Source organism: Talpa europaea (assembly GCF_964194135.1).
Source record: "Talpa europaea genome assembly, chromosome: 1".
Taxonomy (NCBI): domain Eukaryota; kingdom Metazoa; phylum Chordata; class Mammalia; order Eulipotyphla; family Talpidae; genus Talpa; species Talpa europaea.
In genome coordinates this window covers 68,501,875-68,519,261 of record NC_140073.1, presented here as the reverse complement: position 1 = coordinate 68,519,261, position 17,387 = coordinate 68,501,875, and the positions used below count along the sequence as shown (strand labels likewise).

General features: G+C 38.5%; 1 protein-coding gene across 2 annotated transcripts in view; it reads left to right on the top strand.

The window, feature by feature from the left end:
• Positions 1-248: 248 nt before the first annotated feature.
• CNTNAP5 (contactin associated protein family member 5) overlaps positions 249-17,387 on the top strand; it is a gene marked incomplete at its 3' end in the record, with an annotated part of 850,995 nt that continues 833,856 nt past the window's right edge. For both annotated transcript variants that reach the window (XM_084247346.1, XM_084247345.1), the window contains exon 1: positions 249-437. In XM_084247346.1, the coding sequence (XP_084103472.1) occupies positions 356-437 (82 nt within the window). In that variant the 5' untranslated portion in view covers positions 249-355. The remainder of the gene's footprint in view (positions 438-17,387) is intronic.

Sequence of the window (17,387 nt, the reverse complement as noted above, 5' to 3'; positions counted from 1 at the left end):
ATTCCGGCGCTCGCGGCCGCCGCGGTGGATTCGGCTACCGCCGAGCTCAGCCCGTGTGGCTGCAATTGGCTTCGGGTTTGCTCCTTTAAGCAGCGGGGAGAGAAGAGCGGGCTTAAAACGCGAGTCCAGCGAGCGGCTTTTGCGGGGACTGTAGCTTCAGCCGCAGCTCCCGAGAAGACCCCGCTAGGGTTTCCGTAGAGCTCTCGGCTCGGGATGGAGTGAAGCAGCGAGTGACCCTCTAAGGGGGGGTGGGAGGGGGTCCGGCAGTGCTGAGGCAAAGAAAGCGAGAGAAGAAGCCGTGGCTGCCGCCTGCGAAATTGGGATTCGATTGGGAGGGACCGCTTACCCAGGGGAAATGGATTCTGTACTACGGCTGACCAGCGTTTTCACTTTGCTGTTCTCCGGTTTGTGGCATTTAGGATTAACAGCGACAAATTGTGAGTACCAAAAGCTGGGAGCGGGTAGATGAGATGGGAAGCGCTGGCCTCTGGAAAGACCCTCAACTGTCCAAGCATGCTCAATTGTGTCTGTTCGGAGCGGAAGAAAAAGGGGGAAATGCTGATGGGTGTGATTCCTTCACTCTAACCATCCCAAAAGTTAGCAGAGCTCAAATGAGCCAGCCTCGCTGAATTTTCCACCCTTCTCTCTGAATTGCAAAGTTCAGGGTAGAGGGAAGGTCCTCTTCCTTTAACCTCCAGCCAGCTCCGCGTTCTATGCTCGCCTGCTCTGTGTCAGTGCTTTATTGGCAAGGGCCCTGTGTTGGGATTATGTGCACTGGGGGCTGAGCTTCCAGGGACAGAGATGCGCCCAGCCACAGCATTCAGTGACAGCAGCTCATCTCTGAAGGTGGCTGCCTGGAATTTGTCGTATTCCCACTGCCTTCCAATACATTGTTTTTAGTTCTCCTGTTCTCCTGCAGAAGCCTCTCTAGTTGGGGTATCTTACAACCAATAGGCATAGATTTAACAGGATTGGGAGTTTTGGCCTAAGTGTCATGGCCCAATGTAGTCAAACCACAAGATCAATGGCTGCCCCTGTTGCAGGAGGAAGAGCTTTCATGCACACTCCACGTCCAAAATCTTTGTGCCAAAGAACACATAATGAGTATGCACTAAGTGTACACTCTGTAGTCTAAGCTCTAACCTCGGCAAGTACTTGGCATTTAATTTAATAGGCAGGAAGACTGGACACCTGGGGATCCACCACCTGCACTATGTATTTAAAGAACCCAATTTCTCAAACTTGAATAAATCGCTAGGGCCATCAGAGGTTCAAGCTCAATAGCTCAGCTGCCTCTCCAGGCAGAGAAGGGGAAGTTTTTCCAGCTCTGGAAACTCCTAAATGAGAAAGAATGTAACTAAGCCATCTCTGTTGTTTTCAAGGTTGCTGAAGTTTCTGAGCTTATTCCCTATCTGTCAATTTCACCACAAACCTCAGAAATGCTTAACTCTACTGGAATAGTTTTGATACTATTTTTTGTAATCTGAAACATCATTGACAGATAGAGGTAAGAGGACTACTTAGGTACTTACAAGTCTTCTACCTCATTTCCCACCTTCTTAGGTCCAAGAGTAACTTGAGTAAGATAATCAACTCAGAGTTATATCTCAAGGGAAGACAACTAGACAAATGTTATTTACTGAAAATGGTCCAAAGCAGAGTTCATCTTTCTATCTGCGAGGGAAGTTTTGGAGGTTCAGAATCTATAGTTAGTAGTAATGACTTGTAAATATTTTATTAAAGTTTGTATTCTAAAGGAGTTCTGATGAGGTCAACCACTCTAAAAAGGAGAATCCAAGGAGGCTTAGTTTAGAAATAATTTCAGAGAATTGGTCAGGACAAGTTAGAATCTGACATTTCTCTTCTCCTCCTCCCCTCCTCTTCCTCCCTTCCTCCCTCCTCTTCCTTTTTCTTCTTTTAAATGAAATTGTTCCCATGGTGCTTTAGAAGACATTTAAATGGTTTCCTATTAGGAAGTTGGGCATGGTGCTGAATTAGTTTCTCTACCTATTAGAACACTAGAGGTCAGTATTGTCCTAATGATGCAAAGGTGTGGCAGCAAAATAGCAGGGTTTTTTTTTTTTTTTTTTTTTTTGATTCACTCATACACCTATCTGAAAATAGTGAATCATATTTTGAAGACACACAAAGGTGGGATGCGGAATAATAATGAAGTAAATAGAACACACTCAAGAAGAATATGATTTGGGCTTTCTTATACAGCACCTTTTCTTAAGAGTCAGAAAAAAATAAGTTGTAGAATGGCATTTTCTATAAATTAATCAAATCATGTTTAATCCGTAACAATAATGCTCATAAAACCTAAATAGCATGGCTTAAAGCTCATTTTCATCACTACTGATGCAACAATGAAACTATTTCTGAACATTTAAAATGAAAGTTTGTGATAATAAGCTTTGGTATTTCATTAGTGACTATTTCATTTCCCAATTTCCAATCAACATTTCAATTAAATGCACGTTGCTTGCTAAATATTTTTGGGTCAATGTTCTTAAAGAACCATGATACACATTTTTCATTATACTGACAAAATGTGTAATTCAGTGAACAATAGAATAGGAGAAGAAAATTACTTCTGGTCCGAACCTATGATGGTCTTCAGAACCTGTGATGCAGAGTCTGTAAGAAGAAAAATAACATTCCCCAATTCTTCCAGATTTTTATGATTCACACATTTCATCCAATAAATATAGTAAAATGACTTACCATTTATTTATAATCCATCATTTATATATACATATTGAGGAAGAGAAATCTTTCAAAAAATCAATTTGTCTATGTTTATCAATTATTGGAAACATTCTGTTCAAGCATTATTTTATCATTTAAAAATACTATTTGACATCCCTGTGATAACAGCCTTGAAAGTAGATTAGTTATTTAAAGATGCTCTGTGTTATCTAGGTATACCGGTAAACTTGGTCAAGTAAAAATAACTTTTAATTGTTTATGTCCTTCTAATATTTTTTGTCATTATTAATCCTATTTGTGTGATGTGTGTGTGTTTAATTTTCTCAATATCTTACCAAAAATTGAACATTTATCTTCAAGAAGAAGATGAATGTTGACCCAATTATAAATTTTAAAAGTATGTGATAAAATAAAATTAAAATAAAGTCAGGTCAGGAGGCTACCTGCAGTATAGATATTATGAACCTGTGTGAAGATCACCATCACCCACAAGTAATGAAAACTCTGAGAATCCCCCGCTTCAGATTTTTAGAATATTAAGTAGCTACAACTCGTTCTTTGGTTTTATCCTGAGGAAATTAGCTAATTTGAAATGTAGATATGATAAGCCATTGTGAAATGAAATCCTGTTTTATATGTTATATCAAGTCCTTTGACACAAGACAAAAATCATGTGATTTCATAGTTGGTTTGAGTGAAACCAGGGGTTTGAAATGCTAAGGATTTATAGCCCAGTTATGCCATAGCTAACATGTCAAATGTCCCTCATGTTATGCAACCTTCCTGTGCTTACATACTTGGATATAAACCAGCAATTGAGATGTTTCTACTCTTAAAGAGAAAAGCAGCTGAATATTTTACTGAGGAGATTCCTCAAATAATAGGTACACTTAAAGACTAGTATAATGGAAGAACATTCTTTCAGAAGATAAGAAGGTTCTAGAACACTTCTAAGGGTTATTATTTATTTTTAAGGATAACAAGTGTACATGATTATGGAGAGCCTTAATTTTGACTAAGAAGTCACTTTGAAGGATCTCCAAATTTCTTATCTAAGTTTTTGTGTGCTATACACTAAGCTCACACAGATAAAAACCTTGAGGGAGGAAAAGAAAAAAAAAAAAGAATGGCAACTTTATTTTAACCCTTTCATCACAGGCAGAACTTCATCTACAATATGAGTTTTCAATCATATTAATAGAGAGTTTCAAGTAAAGAGATGTGCTGTACCTTGATTTATCTGAATTTCATGCACAAATGCAATCAATAAGTAATTATAAATAAACAAAGATCAGGCTGATTATTGTATTCCATCAAGGGTTCATCATGAACTTTTTCTGTCATTTTCCAATCAGCAGGTGTGAAAGAAGGATGACAGTGTTCATTTGGGAACGTCCTAGAGATTTTTACTGGTCGGAGAGGTTTATTTTTGTCAATATTTATGAATTCTCTTTCTTTTCTCTTCACATAGTCTCTCTTCTCCAAACCAGATTCACATTTCCACAACTGGCAATGTAAATGAAAAATGAGACAACCATTTTCATACAATGGTACAGAATTATGAGAAAATTGGTTTCCATATAAATAACTGTCCCCTATTCTTATTCTTGTTATAATGAACGACTGCTCTCTAAATTGCAGCTTTCTTTTTTTCCTTGCTTCTCTTCACAATCGCCTTCCCTCATGTTGGGGACCCAGTTTACTACAATGCTTTACTTTCCAGTGCTTTACTTTTCATTCGTTATAAAACAAAGTAATATGAAATCATTTAAATGTTTCTAAAACCTTTAGTTGCCGATACACTATTCTTTAGCGTATATGCCATAACTCTGCTGAAATATGGTCTGTGTATGCAGAGCTAATATCTGTCATGTTGGAAAGTGGGGAGAGGGTCTAATTACCTTAAAGTCCAGCATATAATATTAATTTTTACAATAGGACTTTAATTTGAAGCTTCAGTGCACTCAATGGGAGCCAATAAAAATATTTTTAATTCAAGAAAAACTTTCTTCATTAAAACTCTGACACCCTCTGGTTGGTGACCTTGTAAAGATTGTTGACTGATACTGATGATAATGAGGTATTTAATGAAGGAATTGGATCAAATGATTATTAAAGTCCTATGTAGTCCTAATGTATGTATGTCTTTAACTATTGATCTTGCCTTCTGGTTGTTCCATTTGGATACTTCGGGGATGGTTGTACTCAAAATTGCTAAGCAATTGAAGTTAGAATCACAACATAATAGGATTTTAATTCCTACTGCTATGCACTTTATATATCTTACTTTATATATTGTGTCTATAAAATGTAGGTAGACTTTAATAAATCCACTTTAGAAATGAGTACATTTAACTTGAAGAGAAGTTAATGATTTCCCCAACATCATGAAACTAATCAATGAAAACAATCAATATCTGAACCTATATTTATCTCCAAAGATGTATCTCTCTTTCCAAGATAAGGAATTAATCCCCATGTATTTAGTTAGGGTCTGTGTGACAACATGAGAAACTTGTCTTGGGGCACTGTAGCTGTATATAGACAGCAAAGGGCACCAAGGTAGCAGTCTCCACCAGAGCCAACTTCTGTATTTATTCTTCTAATTAGCAAGTATAACTTACTACTACTTGGGAAATGCCAAGATGTTATTTTGCATAGCTCTTATTGAAAGAGCAAATGTTCATATCATTTGATTGGATATGATACTTGAAGAATGTGACTGCACTTACGTAAGCTTGCACAGTTCCATGACTTCATTGCTGATGCGATCTTATTTATGTATCAAGTAGCCATTTGTTCCTAAAACTGAAAGTGTCTCCAGCCATCTGACCTTAGTACCAAGTCTGAGTTATTAACTCTTTTTGCAATTTTAATGAGCATTTCCCATATAGCCTGAAAACACAGTGGTATATTGCTGTAAAAATCCTTCTTCATAGCACAGGTTTCAGTATATAAAGGAAAAAGAAATGAATTTGATTTAATGGGGTTTTAGTAGCAAACCACTGGAAAGATGTTATTTTATTGAAAACCTACATTACATTGGTGACATTATTCCGAGTCTCTTATGCTCTCTTTTAAAGTTGCGGTTGGGAGATTTAAGTATTAATAGTTTGTGTGTGTTATTCATTTGGAAAATTTATTGAAGAAATTAGTTGTAGCAAAAGGTTCTTTCCTAAAATTGTTATTTTTTATGAAGCTAGAGGAAGAAAAAAGATGAATATGAATATATAGTCCTCGGTCTCAAGGAACTTTGAAAACATGCAGACAGAAAAGTAAATCTGTAATCATATCAAAGTGACGAATGTGGGGACAAAGTTCCACACAAGCTGTAATGTAAGGCAAAAACAGTCTCTGAAGATGGCTGGGACATCAGGGGAGACTCTGGGAGGGAAATGAAATTTAACCTGATATTTAAACGAAATAGACTTCACTAAGTGGAGAAATCGGGATGATGATTATAGGCTTTTGTGTGAAGGCATGAGAGTGAGGGATATTGAAGTGACTACTTTTAGGAGTGGCTCATAGGAACAGGGACAGAAGAAAAAATCTACAGAAGTAGGCAAGCATTGGAGTCTTTTATTTTCACTTTTAAAGCTATGAAGAGTCATGAGGAATTTCATACATGTAAATACGTAGTACATTATAAGACATTTGTTTTAAAAATTCACTGTGTGAGGGATACACTAGAAAAGGTGAAAACTTGTGGCAAGAAAATTGGTTAATGGATTATCATAATGACTCTGGTGATAATAGGACTGGAAAAAGAAGTTTCAAAATCTGACAACTTTACAAAGAGTCGGAAAGAAAATCATCCAAAACCTAGAGATTATACATGTTAGTAAACTCACAGAAGGCACAGATTTGTGGTTAAAATGTGTTTTATAACTACTCCCATTGTTTTTGACAAATGAGAGCTATAGATGCTAGAAAAGGTGTTGTGTTCTCTGTAATGAAGTTCTTCCCCAGGAATACCAAACGACCATATTCTCAGTGCAGTATATTTCATATTTGCATGACACCATATAGCGCATGCTGTCTGTATCCATCATCCTGATGCATCTTCTAGTCTGTAAATTTTGCTGGGTTTTGTCAGCGGAGTGAGAACTAGTCATTAAGGAATGTGTAATTAAACCTCAGCATCCCTGTTCTCATTCCCCCTCTGGAAGGGGGGTAAACCAGAGATCATTACTGGTATCAGCGGTTGCGCAGCGGAAAAAGAAACAAGGGGAAGTTGGGTGTGCCATGTTGATTTGCTATCATTGGTAATTGATTTGCTGGCATAAATTCCGTGTCTCTACATTTCTAATTGCTTTTGTGCATATTCTTCAGGGTTGATTAATGCCATCTGTTCACTGGATGGGCTGAATTGATTGAGTTTTAAAGGATGACAACAGTAATGTTGAAGATAGAAAGAAAATGAAGGGAAATGCCAAAACACTGCTCATGATGTACATTATTTTTAACTCTCCACCTTTAGAAACAGAAATATCCCTCTGAAGACAGTCCCAGGCAAAAAGCAATCTAAAGAAGTTCGCCTAACAGACAGATGATTGTAGGTGGTAGACTAGGCTACTGTTTGCAGAATATACATGTTTTCCAGTTCTCTCCCTCAGTCCCTTCCTCTCACTTTCCCTTCTTCCTTTCCCACTCCTTTTTTCTGCCATGGGCCATGTATTTTGGGTGTTAGCAATGGTTTTTTCCTAAGCTCATGATTGTGTTAAAAATGTAAGAGGAGGGGAGAAAAAACTCTGATGGATTCCAGTGCTGCCTGCTAAACTGTGTGGGCACAAGCACCAAATGTGAAGCCTCCCAACAAGGCCTATTATAGGGCAGGCCACCGGGACTTTGCCACCCACAGGCACAGGGGAAAGCCTCATTCCAACTCCCCCACCCATCTGTCCCCAAACTACTCTTCTGCCACCTCCATTAAACCCCTGATCTGTAAATATGGGAAAAGACCTTTCAATCCTTTCAAATAGCAATAAAGTACCAAGCCCCCACTGGGAGAGAAAATGCAGGAAATAAATCTATACAGAACTATAATTGACTGAGAGAAACAGACCTTTTCCAGAGGAAAGACTTATAGAAAAGATAGCATCAGTATCTGGAGGAGGGGGAGAGGATGTTCTAACTCAGGAAGGGCAAAGAATAGGATGTTCTAACTCAGGAAGGGCAAAGAATTCAGCATATCTATGACATGTTCCTGATTGTTCTTATTAAAGGTCCTTCTTAAGAGACTGAGAGCAGCAGGTAAGCCCTGGGGAGTGGAAATGGTGTAGGTCTTACAGTTCTGGATTGATTTCATTCACAGACAGTGAGTATTTCTTATAGATGCTAACTTGGACCATGTAGAATTAGTTGGGGTGTATAACAGGAGTTACTCTGTATAAATATATGTGATGTGGGAATTCAGCAATTATACCTGTTATAATTACAAATGAGTCTCAATAGACTCTCTCAAAATAGTTATAAATTAGGTCAAAGACACCTGCATGCCCATTCTCAAACAAAGGTAAAATGGTTTACACCCCTTTCTTCTGGGTAGTCAGAGAGCTGAGAGATTTCCAAGGCAAATACAAACTTGTTTTCGCTTCACTGCTTATGTCAAAGGCACTGTAGCAGAATTGGCCTCCATTTGTCAGAAAAATGTGACTGTCTGGATTCCTCGCGTGATTCCAGGGCTCCAATAGAGTGTGAGCTCTGCTTTGGGTCTTCCCAGTAGACATGCCTACAGAAAACAGTTATAAAGAGAACTCCACTATCAAGTAGAGAAAGGAATTTCATCTAGAAAAGTAGAGAGTAAATCCCATCCAGAAACTGAGCAGACCCTTACAGACGATGTCAATATGACATCCTTGATGTATCTTTGAACAGACCTTAAGAAAATCAGTGGGTCTGGGTAGGAGTTTGTGTCAAGTGTTTGTGGTAGCCCTTACCCCCGCACCCCCTCCCCACTTTTGTGGAAAGCTAGCAAATGGAGGTAAAATCTGAAGGTTTGGGAAACCTGTGTTTCCATTCCATGTCCTGCTGAATGCATGCTTCTGGTGAGTGAATAGTCGAAGTGTTCTTTTGCTCTTGTTAATGATGGGTTAAAGAGTCGGATGCTGGTACAATGATGGATGAATTTACGAATACTCATTCCAACTTCAAGTTCCTCATGCACTGATTTGAAAAATAATTATGAAATGCCTACTGTGCATTCACCTCTCTTTACATGCATAAAAGTGTTTCAAAAGGCTTTGTGAAATAATTTGATTAGGGGAAGGATCGGATTGCTATCTACGTAATGCCAGAAACAGCAACAATAAAATAAATAAATAAAAGATAACAGCACCACTTTAAAAGAAAGCCATGGCAAGGTGACTAGCTGCTTCACTTTATTTGTGACACTTTATTAAGTGCCTCTCTTCTCTGCTTTCTTACCTTCAATTTTCCTGGCGCTCCAATTTGCCTTCTATGACTCCTTCCTATTACTTCCTCATTCCGCCTCCCTCACCTCCCATGCTCTTCTATTCTCTGCCTATTCTTTTTTCTCTTTCCCACTCTCTCTGCTTTAGACCTCCTTTCCCTCACACTCTCTATTTCAAGTAACATTTACTAAATGATTGGTTTGTATCTTTAATGATCGATGTTAATGCTTTTCATGCTTTTCCATTGAAGTGCCGCTCACTCACCCTAAAAAAGAGTGTGTGAGAACCCAGGGGATTCTGAGAACTTAGCTTCAAGTAGCCACTGAGGCATGTAATTTCTTGAATTTTATCTAAAATACTCAGGCATATTTGCATTCTACTCTATATTACCTCATGCTTATATTAGGGTAAAAAGTATTCTCCCCAAATCTCCAATTACAGTTGATGAGCAAAATGTATTCACTTAACCCATGGTGGAGGGTCACATATACCGAGGGGCACAGACTTTTGTTTTGGGTTCTTTTTCCCTATTCATGTCTTCCAGGATCCCTCCATGAAGGGGAACAACTTTCCTGTTTCCCCTCTCCTCTTGGAACAACAGATAGCCTCGTTTCCCATCAATTGTGACAGATCTATGAACTACAGATTGTGATTAATCGATAATTAGAAGTCAGAAGAGCTTATCAATTCACAGGAAGAAAGGAAAGCCACCGATGTACTTAGTGAGCAGAAAGGGAGCTTTCTGGAGGGACTGTGGTGACCACTCCAAGTCTGTGCTGCATCCACTATGGTCACCTGGTCATGAGCCGCCACTTCCATGAAGTTTACCTCTGAATGAAGCTGCCCTGTCCAGGGGACTGCAATCGGGACAGTGAGGCTGTGTTCTTTCCAGTTAGGCTGAGTTCCCCAGGATATACACAGACATCATTGCCTCTTGTTCTATAGCAATCAGGACACTTTTGATTTCATTTAACTTTTTATTTTTGCAAAGAAGGTATTAGAGTATAGGTCAGAGGTACGGGGGATGAGAGGATTCACTAAAGACAGAGTGGGGAGTAGAACAGGCAGATCCCCTGAAATACACTGGTGAGGGGAGCAGTGGGTGAACCAGGAGAGGTCTGCTGTGCCTTGTGGGTTAGCTCCTTGGCCAGGGATTCAACTCAAGCCACAGTGGTGAGAGCACTGTGACTTAACCCATATGCCAAGAGGGAGGCCCCCGGGAAAACTTTTGATACACGTGAAAGAAATATAACCAGCAGGTTGGAAAATTGGAACATTGGAGTTTAGCAATAAAGTTATATGATTTTTCTCTGTTGATTGGATCCCAAATCTACATCCCATTCTGGGGTGGTAACTAAAGGGACCCCACTCCATTTCTCTCACAGTGCAAAGCAACAGTTGTTCTCCTCATCCTAGAGTGAGGGTTTGCTGGCTGGGATGGGAAGATACTTTACCCAAGATCATATAGCTATGTGGTCACTTGGAATCAAGACCTACTTACTTTATAACAAAATCCATATTTTTCGCTCTACCTGATATTTCATTAAACTCAAAGCTACAGCTGAGCTATTCCTCAATTTGAGAATATATCCATCTTTTCAGAACTATTTCTTCTCTTTGATCCAGGGGAAAAACCTTGTCGGTTTAGACCGACAAATTCCTTCTATGTATCCAGGTCGTCTTATTCTAGCCTTGCAGGCTGTCCTTTCTTTCCCCTGTGTTGAAGTCACGGTCTGGAAGCTCCTGTGAGTCTATGTTACTATTTTTAAAAGTTGGTTGAATTACTCATTGAAGTTTGGGCCATCAACTCCTTGACACGTGTTTGATGCTTGTCACTAATGCTTTAGTGGAGTCCGTGATCAGACTCGGTTAGTATAACTTTCTGTTTCAGGTTTCCTACAGACCTTTCTCACTAAGTGCAGTATTTTCATCACTATATGATGCTGCACTACCCCGAGAACTTGTTGGGTAGATGTTCTGTTGTGTGTATATGTTTAAAAGTTGATATTAGTAAGAATAATCTTCTTATGCTATTTAAATCACAGATTCAAACAGGCAAGTGTTAGATGGTATTTAGAGTCTTTCTCCATCTTTGGACCACAGAGTTAGTTTCAAAACTAGCCACGACCTCCTGTCACCAGTGAGGCTAGATGGGAGTGTCCATACCCAATACCATTTTTCTTCAACACAGGCAAAGAACAGGAACTGCAACGAGCGCCTGCCTAGCAGCCTCGATAGTGGAACAGCAGCACACTGGTGAGCTTCCTATTATCATAAGCTGTATGGGAACCAGACTAGAAATTCTTTACTTTATTATCAGGCTCCCTGATTTTGTCCCCTTGACCTAGACTATTAACTGACTTAGTAGTGATATCAGTCTTTCTGTCTCTGTTGTCCTCTATCTCAGCTATTTTCTCGTCTCAGTGGACTTCCTTTCTCAGACTTAGAGAATCTAAGTAATTTGTTTGATGTCCAGGCTCGCCGCCCTGCTTCTCTGCCTCTATCAATGGTTGCTGTCAAGAGAGGGCAGAGAGACACCTGGAGTAGCTCGCACTGAGACAATTAACAAACATGTGTTCTAGTTCTCAAAAAGAATTGATGGCTCAAGGATGAAGGCCTTAAATATTTAAGCTATTTTAGGAGCAGAACGTTTGGTTTCCAAAATGAAATCTCACATAGAATTTCAGTATGTAAAATAAATTGCAAGATTGTTGCTTGGGGGGAAATGGGGACAGAAGGTGCAGAATGCCACTATTCAGCCAACTCTTCTCTCTGATTCTGCATGGAATTAATGCACACACACAGTTTTATCGTTAGTTTTCTGCCATGGTTAATATATCAGGTGGAATTTTACATGTGTCTACATTCTATGTGAACTGCTTATTCTGGTAAATGTCAAGATTTATTATCCCCCAAGGTCAATATTGACTTTGGTGTCACCTTTGTGAATATTTACCTCTCTAGATAATGAATTGAAGTGGGCACATGGATGGAAATTAATATCTATTTATTTTCTGAAATTGAATGTGTTTTGCCAAGAGGATAGATAAATACTGTTGGAAGGTGGGCAGACAGGTTCCGCTGTGGCTGCTGTTTCATTGTAGTGTTGAATAAGCATCCTTTACATTTGGATTCACTATGGTTACTTTGTTGTAGTTGTTCTTTCACTGATTCTTTTAACGAAAAGACAGAAGGTGAAACTTCAAATATATTGAGTTTGATATTACAGTAGTATCATCAGGAGATAATGGTACCTGAGCCTATGGATAATAAGTATACATAGGTTTAATGAGCAACTTGGCCTTAGAATTTATTTAGGCCAAGATACAGTTATGTGAGAAACACAAAGCTCCTTTAACAATGATCCAATTAAGTGAAAAATAAAGGAAGAGATAGAAAATTACAGAATAGCTCATTGACTCTTTAGATATTGAAACAATCTCTGACATGTCAGGTTTTAGAGACAGGATCATGCACGTCAATGTGAGTGTGTACCAATGTGTGTGTACCTATGCATGTGTATCTGCCTTTCTGTACCTGTGTGGGTGTGTATTTTTAACAGTTCTCACTTATTTTTTAATAAAAGTCAATACCACATGCTAAGACATTTTTTAGTATATTAAATCATGTTGAAATCCTTTCTAAAATTTGAGTCAGGAACAGAAATATTTCCTGTTGTTCTTGTCATCACTTACATAAATTTTGGTACTGAGCAGAATATATATACTGAGTGATATTCTTGCTTAAAAAGATGTGCTAAGTATCTATTTAAGTAAAAGTGTAATGTTAGCAGGTGCTGTTATATATTCATAGAATGTACATGTTTTCATATATAAAATATTCACTTACATTGTATTCTTGGTTTTGTCCTTTATAAATAAGAAGGATTAGTTAGCTGTCATCTCAGCAAATCTTTTCCTGCTGTTAATAGTCTGATAAAGACCTGGACTTAGAAAAGAATATTATAATTAAGCACAGACTCTGACTTCGTAGTCAAGGGAATAAACCACTGTGAAAATTCATTAGTAAAGTTAATCCAAGAAATATCTGAGCAAGTGAAACAAAATCAATTCAAGGGAAGAATGTATAACTCTATTGATGTTCTCACCCTTGTTGATACATTGTTTGAGGTAAAGATTTCTATGTTTTCTGTATAAATGTCAATTTTTGTTGGAAAATTCCATTTGATTTATTGGGTTCCTATAGCTAAATGTTTTCTGGCTTCGTTGGGGAAATGATGTCATTTTGTGTGTGGGAAATAAAAATACCTCACTTAATAACCAATGATAGTCTCATTTTACACACCATCCAGTCTCATCCCAGTATCTTGCTTGGCAGTATCTGAAAATGTGTTCATTTTTCACAAATGGGGTGTGCTCCTGGATGGAGGTCAGAGAGTTTAGTAAATATTCACCCATGCACCCTGCAGCAACAATTATCTACCCCAAAGTGACGAGATAACCAAGTCTGAGAAGCTCTAGCTTAGCTCTGTCAGTCATTTCTGGATGATCATGTGCTAATTGAGACACACAAATAAAATCCTTTTTAAAACATCTAGTTCTGTATAAAATCTGCAGAGTAGCAGAATAATTTTGTCCTGATTTTGCCATTGACAGTCTGTGTGACTTAATGACAATCATTCCACATTCTTCCTAAATCAGGGTGATAGTATCTTGGACTGTATTCTATCATGAGTACGAGACAAGATACGGTGTGACTTTGCTTTGCAAAGACCATGCATGTATACTTTAGGTTTTTCTGAAATCTATTAAACATTTAATTATTTGGCAGAATAATGGCCTTATAATACTGTCCCAATTGTATTTATTTATTTATTTATTTATTTATTTATTTATTTGTCCCAATTGTCTTTAGACAGACAAGGGATAACACGGATTTGGGCACAATATGAAGAGCACCAAAGAGATATATCCTCGGCTGGGCAGTGCAAAGGCAAATTCCACATCCTTTTTCATAGTATCTAAGTTTTTCCGGTCCAACTCTCATTCTCTTGAAATATTTGATTAGACTACTTTTGGCAGATTGTTGTCAGGCAATAGTTACAGTTTGTTTTATACTAAAGCATTGTCTAGCTCTTTGTCATTTTTTTTTTCTTTTTATATGTCCCTTCTAGTTTACACATTGAGAAGTTCTGGGGTAAAACTGAAGTTTCCAAAATGGCCTATGCAAATGCTTTCAAAGTGATATTAGCTACATGGCTCAAGAAAGGCCAGGCACCATCTATTTTGATGGCATTTTCTATCTCGCTTAGCTGTTCAAAGATCACTTAGAAAAGGATTCTGAATTTGATTGCTTATCTGCTCCATTTTACTCTTCAATTTTTTTTTTATAAATTAAAACAAAATATAGTCTTTAGTTTGTCTTATCAATGTCAATGGAATGGTGGATCTTGGCCCCTGCTGTATTTCTGCATTTTTGAAAAATGCAGGTTATTAAATGTCAAAAAGCAGAATTGAAAAAAAGCATCTGTGTGGTTAGGTAGGTCAGCCACAAACTGCATAAGCTAATAAGGTCTCCATATTTCCTAACAGTTTTCAGGCTATTAACTACACCATCCTATTTCTTAGAAGCATAGGGATTTGACTTCATGAGACAGCTCACTTTCCTCTAAAATTTTACTATTATTTTTTAAAGATTTATTTATTGATGCATACAAGAACTGGGGTACCTGCCAGAGGTGTGGGGGGTGAGAGGATTCACCAGAGACAGAGTGGGGAACAGAACAGGCAGACTGACTGAAATACACTGCTGAGGGGAGCAGCGGGCGAGACAGGAGAGGTCTGCTGCACCATGTAGGTAGTTCCCTGGCCAGCCAGGGATCAAACTCATGCTGCAGTGGCTGAGGATAGCTTCACAGTGCTGTGGCGCAACCCCTTGCACCACCAGGGAGGCTCCTAAAATCTTATTACTATTAAGAAAGCATCCCTTACTCAATTGTACCCAGACTGACTCTATGTATCACCAAGTCATTCCCCATCCCTTTCTCTGCTCACTGGCGTATCTTCAACTAAGACATCACCCTCTTCATCATTATTCTACTGAAATTCAAATGAAACATGTGTTTGAAACATGTCCTTGGCTTCACAATGTGTATCAAGAAGTTCAAGGTCAATGCTTCTCTGACTTAGACACTCTTCAGGAAAAAAAAACAACCTTGTAGACAGTATCACTGATTCTATTTCTGTGGGCTTGCACTTAAGTCCTTCAGTTTGGACTCTAACTGAAAATATCTTTCAATTCTTTTTTTAACCTTAAGTCATAGCTACTAGATCTTGTTATGTTACAAAATAATGATATAGTTGCATGTGTCTTATCACTCAGCACCCATGCTTTAAGTAAAAATTATTGTAATTCTTATCTATACTTTTACTCTGATACCAATTTTAGGCATATTTCCACTACCCCTACTAAGTGTTGATCCAGAAAGTAGAATGAAAGGATATTGACAGAAGACTCATTCCTCCAGACTTGCTCCCACTTAACCCAGTCTTTTCACAGCCAGTCTTACACGGATGCTCCATTAGAAGGATGTCCTTTTGTGCATCTAAGAAGTTTTGAGAATTCCTTAAACCTGTACATAAATTGCTGTGTATGCCTGTACCTCTGTGCATCTTTCTTGGGTAAAGATCTAATATTCTGATTTTTGAAACACCTAATATTCTAATATTCTGATTTTTGAAACACCTCCATGACCAAGAATAAATGAAGAGGGGAAATTCTGAGACCATCATTACACCACCTATCCTCAGGGAAGGAGGAGGGGATAGCCTTGCTATCAATACCAGTGATAGGGATTATTTTACCTAAGAATGTCAGAACAGCCCCTTCTGTTTCCCAGCTCTAGCCAGAATAAGTGTGCTCTGGGTGTGTTCAGGGGACTGAGAAGGAGCCCTCTCAGAACATTAAAATTTTATAGAATGCAAAAACAGAGACAGAACAAGGAAACTTTGAAGATTTCACAGTTTTGCCAGGGGCCGAGTATGCACATTGCAAATAAGCTGGAATTAATACAAATGAGCATGAGCATTTTTATTACAAAGAACAGAGATTTAAAAAAAAATCAAAGCCTGTCCCTTTGTCCTCTTTAACCCCTCCCCTGTCATCCCTTCACAAAAGAGAAAAAAGACAGACAAGAAAAGCTTAATATCTAGAATTTGCCAGTCTCTGAATATCCACTGAAAACAGCTGCCCCCCACTGAGAAATCACTGAACCTTAATCATTTTCTATTGCATCAGAAGAAAGATGGGTGAAGTATCCATTTTTTCCTTCAAATGTCAGGTGCCCACAGCAATTAACTAATCACACTCCTACCAGGTCAAGTTAAAGGATGAAGTATATTTCACATAAGGAAAGAAGACAATTGGGTTGTTAATGCTAAGGGAACTTTCTAGAGAGAGATAAAAAAGGATGTCACATTAGGCAAAGGCTCCACTGTAGAGTCTTGACATCTCCTGCTTTGTGCAGAGAAAGCCCAGATTGGGGAAGGAGGCCTAGCCTTAGGTGCACATTATTTTATTAGGTTAATACTTGAATGGCTTTTAAAATCTCCAATTGTAAAGAATATCATTGATAAGGAAATCTCAAAAGTCCCTAAAAATGAACCCAAGAGGACAGTTAGTTCAAATCATTCTTCCTCAGCTCTATCATAGCCTAAGCATTATTTACTTAATATGTGATGGCAATAATAAGAACAAGAAAATTCATGAAGGAGGTCTTTTATTAGATATTGTTTACAATATAGAAAGAATTCTAAGTTAATTGCATCTGTTAGTACATTTCATCTCCATGTAACTGGACATGTGAATGCTGAGCTCTAATTTGCAGGCAAGGAAACAAACGCAGAGAAGTAAAATCACATATGAGAGGTCATGTAATTGGAAAGTGGAAATGTCATCTCGAGTATTCTGCTCTGAGACCAACAATCTTTATGTTAAAAGTTTGGTATTGGGACTCCCTGGTGGCACAAGTGGTTGAGTACCACACTATGAAGCAATCCGCATCCTCTGCAGCACGAGTTCGATCCCCTGCCGGCCAGAAAGCAACCCACATGGCACAGCAGACCTCGCCTGACTTGCCCGCTGCTCCCCTCAGCAGTGTATTTCAGTTGATCTGCCTGTTCTGTTCCCCACTCTGTCTCTGGGGAATCCTCTCACCCCCATCATCTCTGGCCTGTGCCCCAGCTCTTGTATGCATAAATAAATACATCTTAAAAAAAAAAAAAGTTTAGGGCCTCCTCAGTG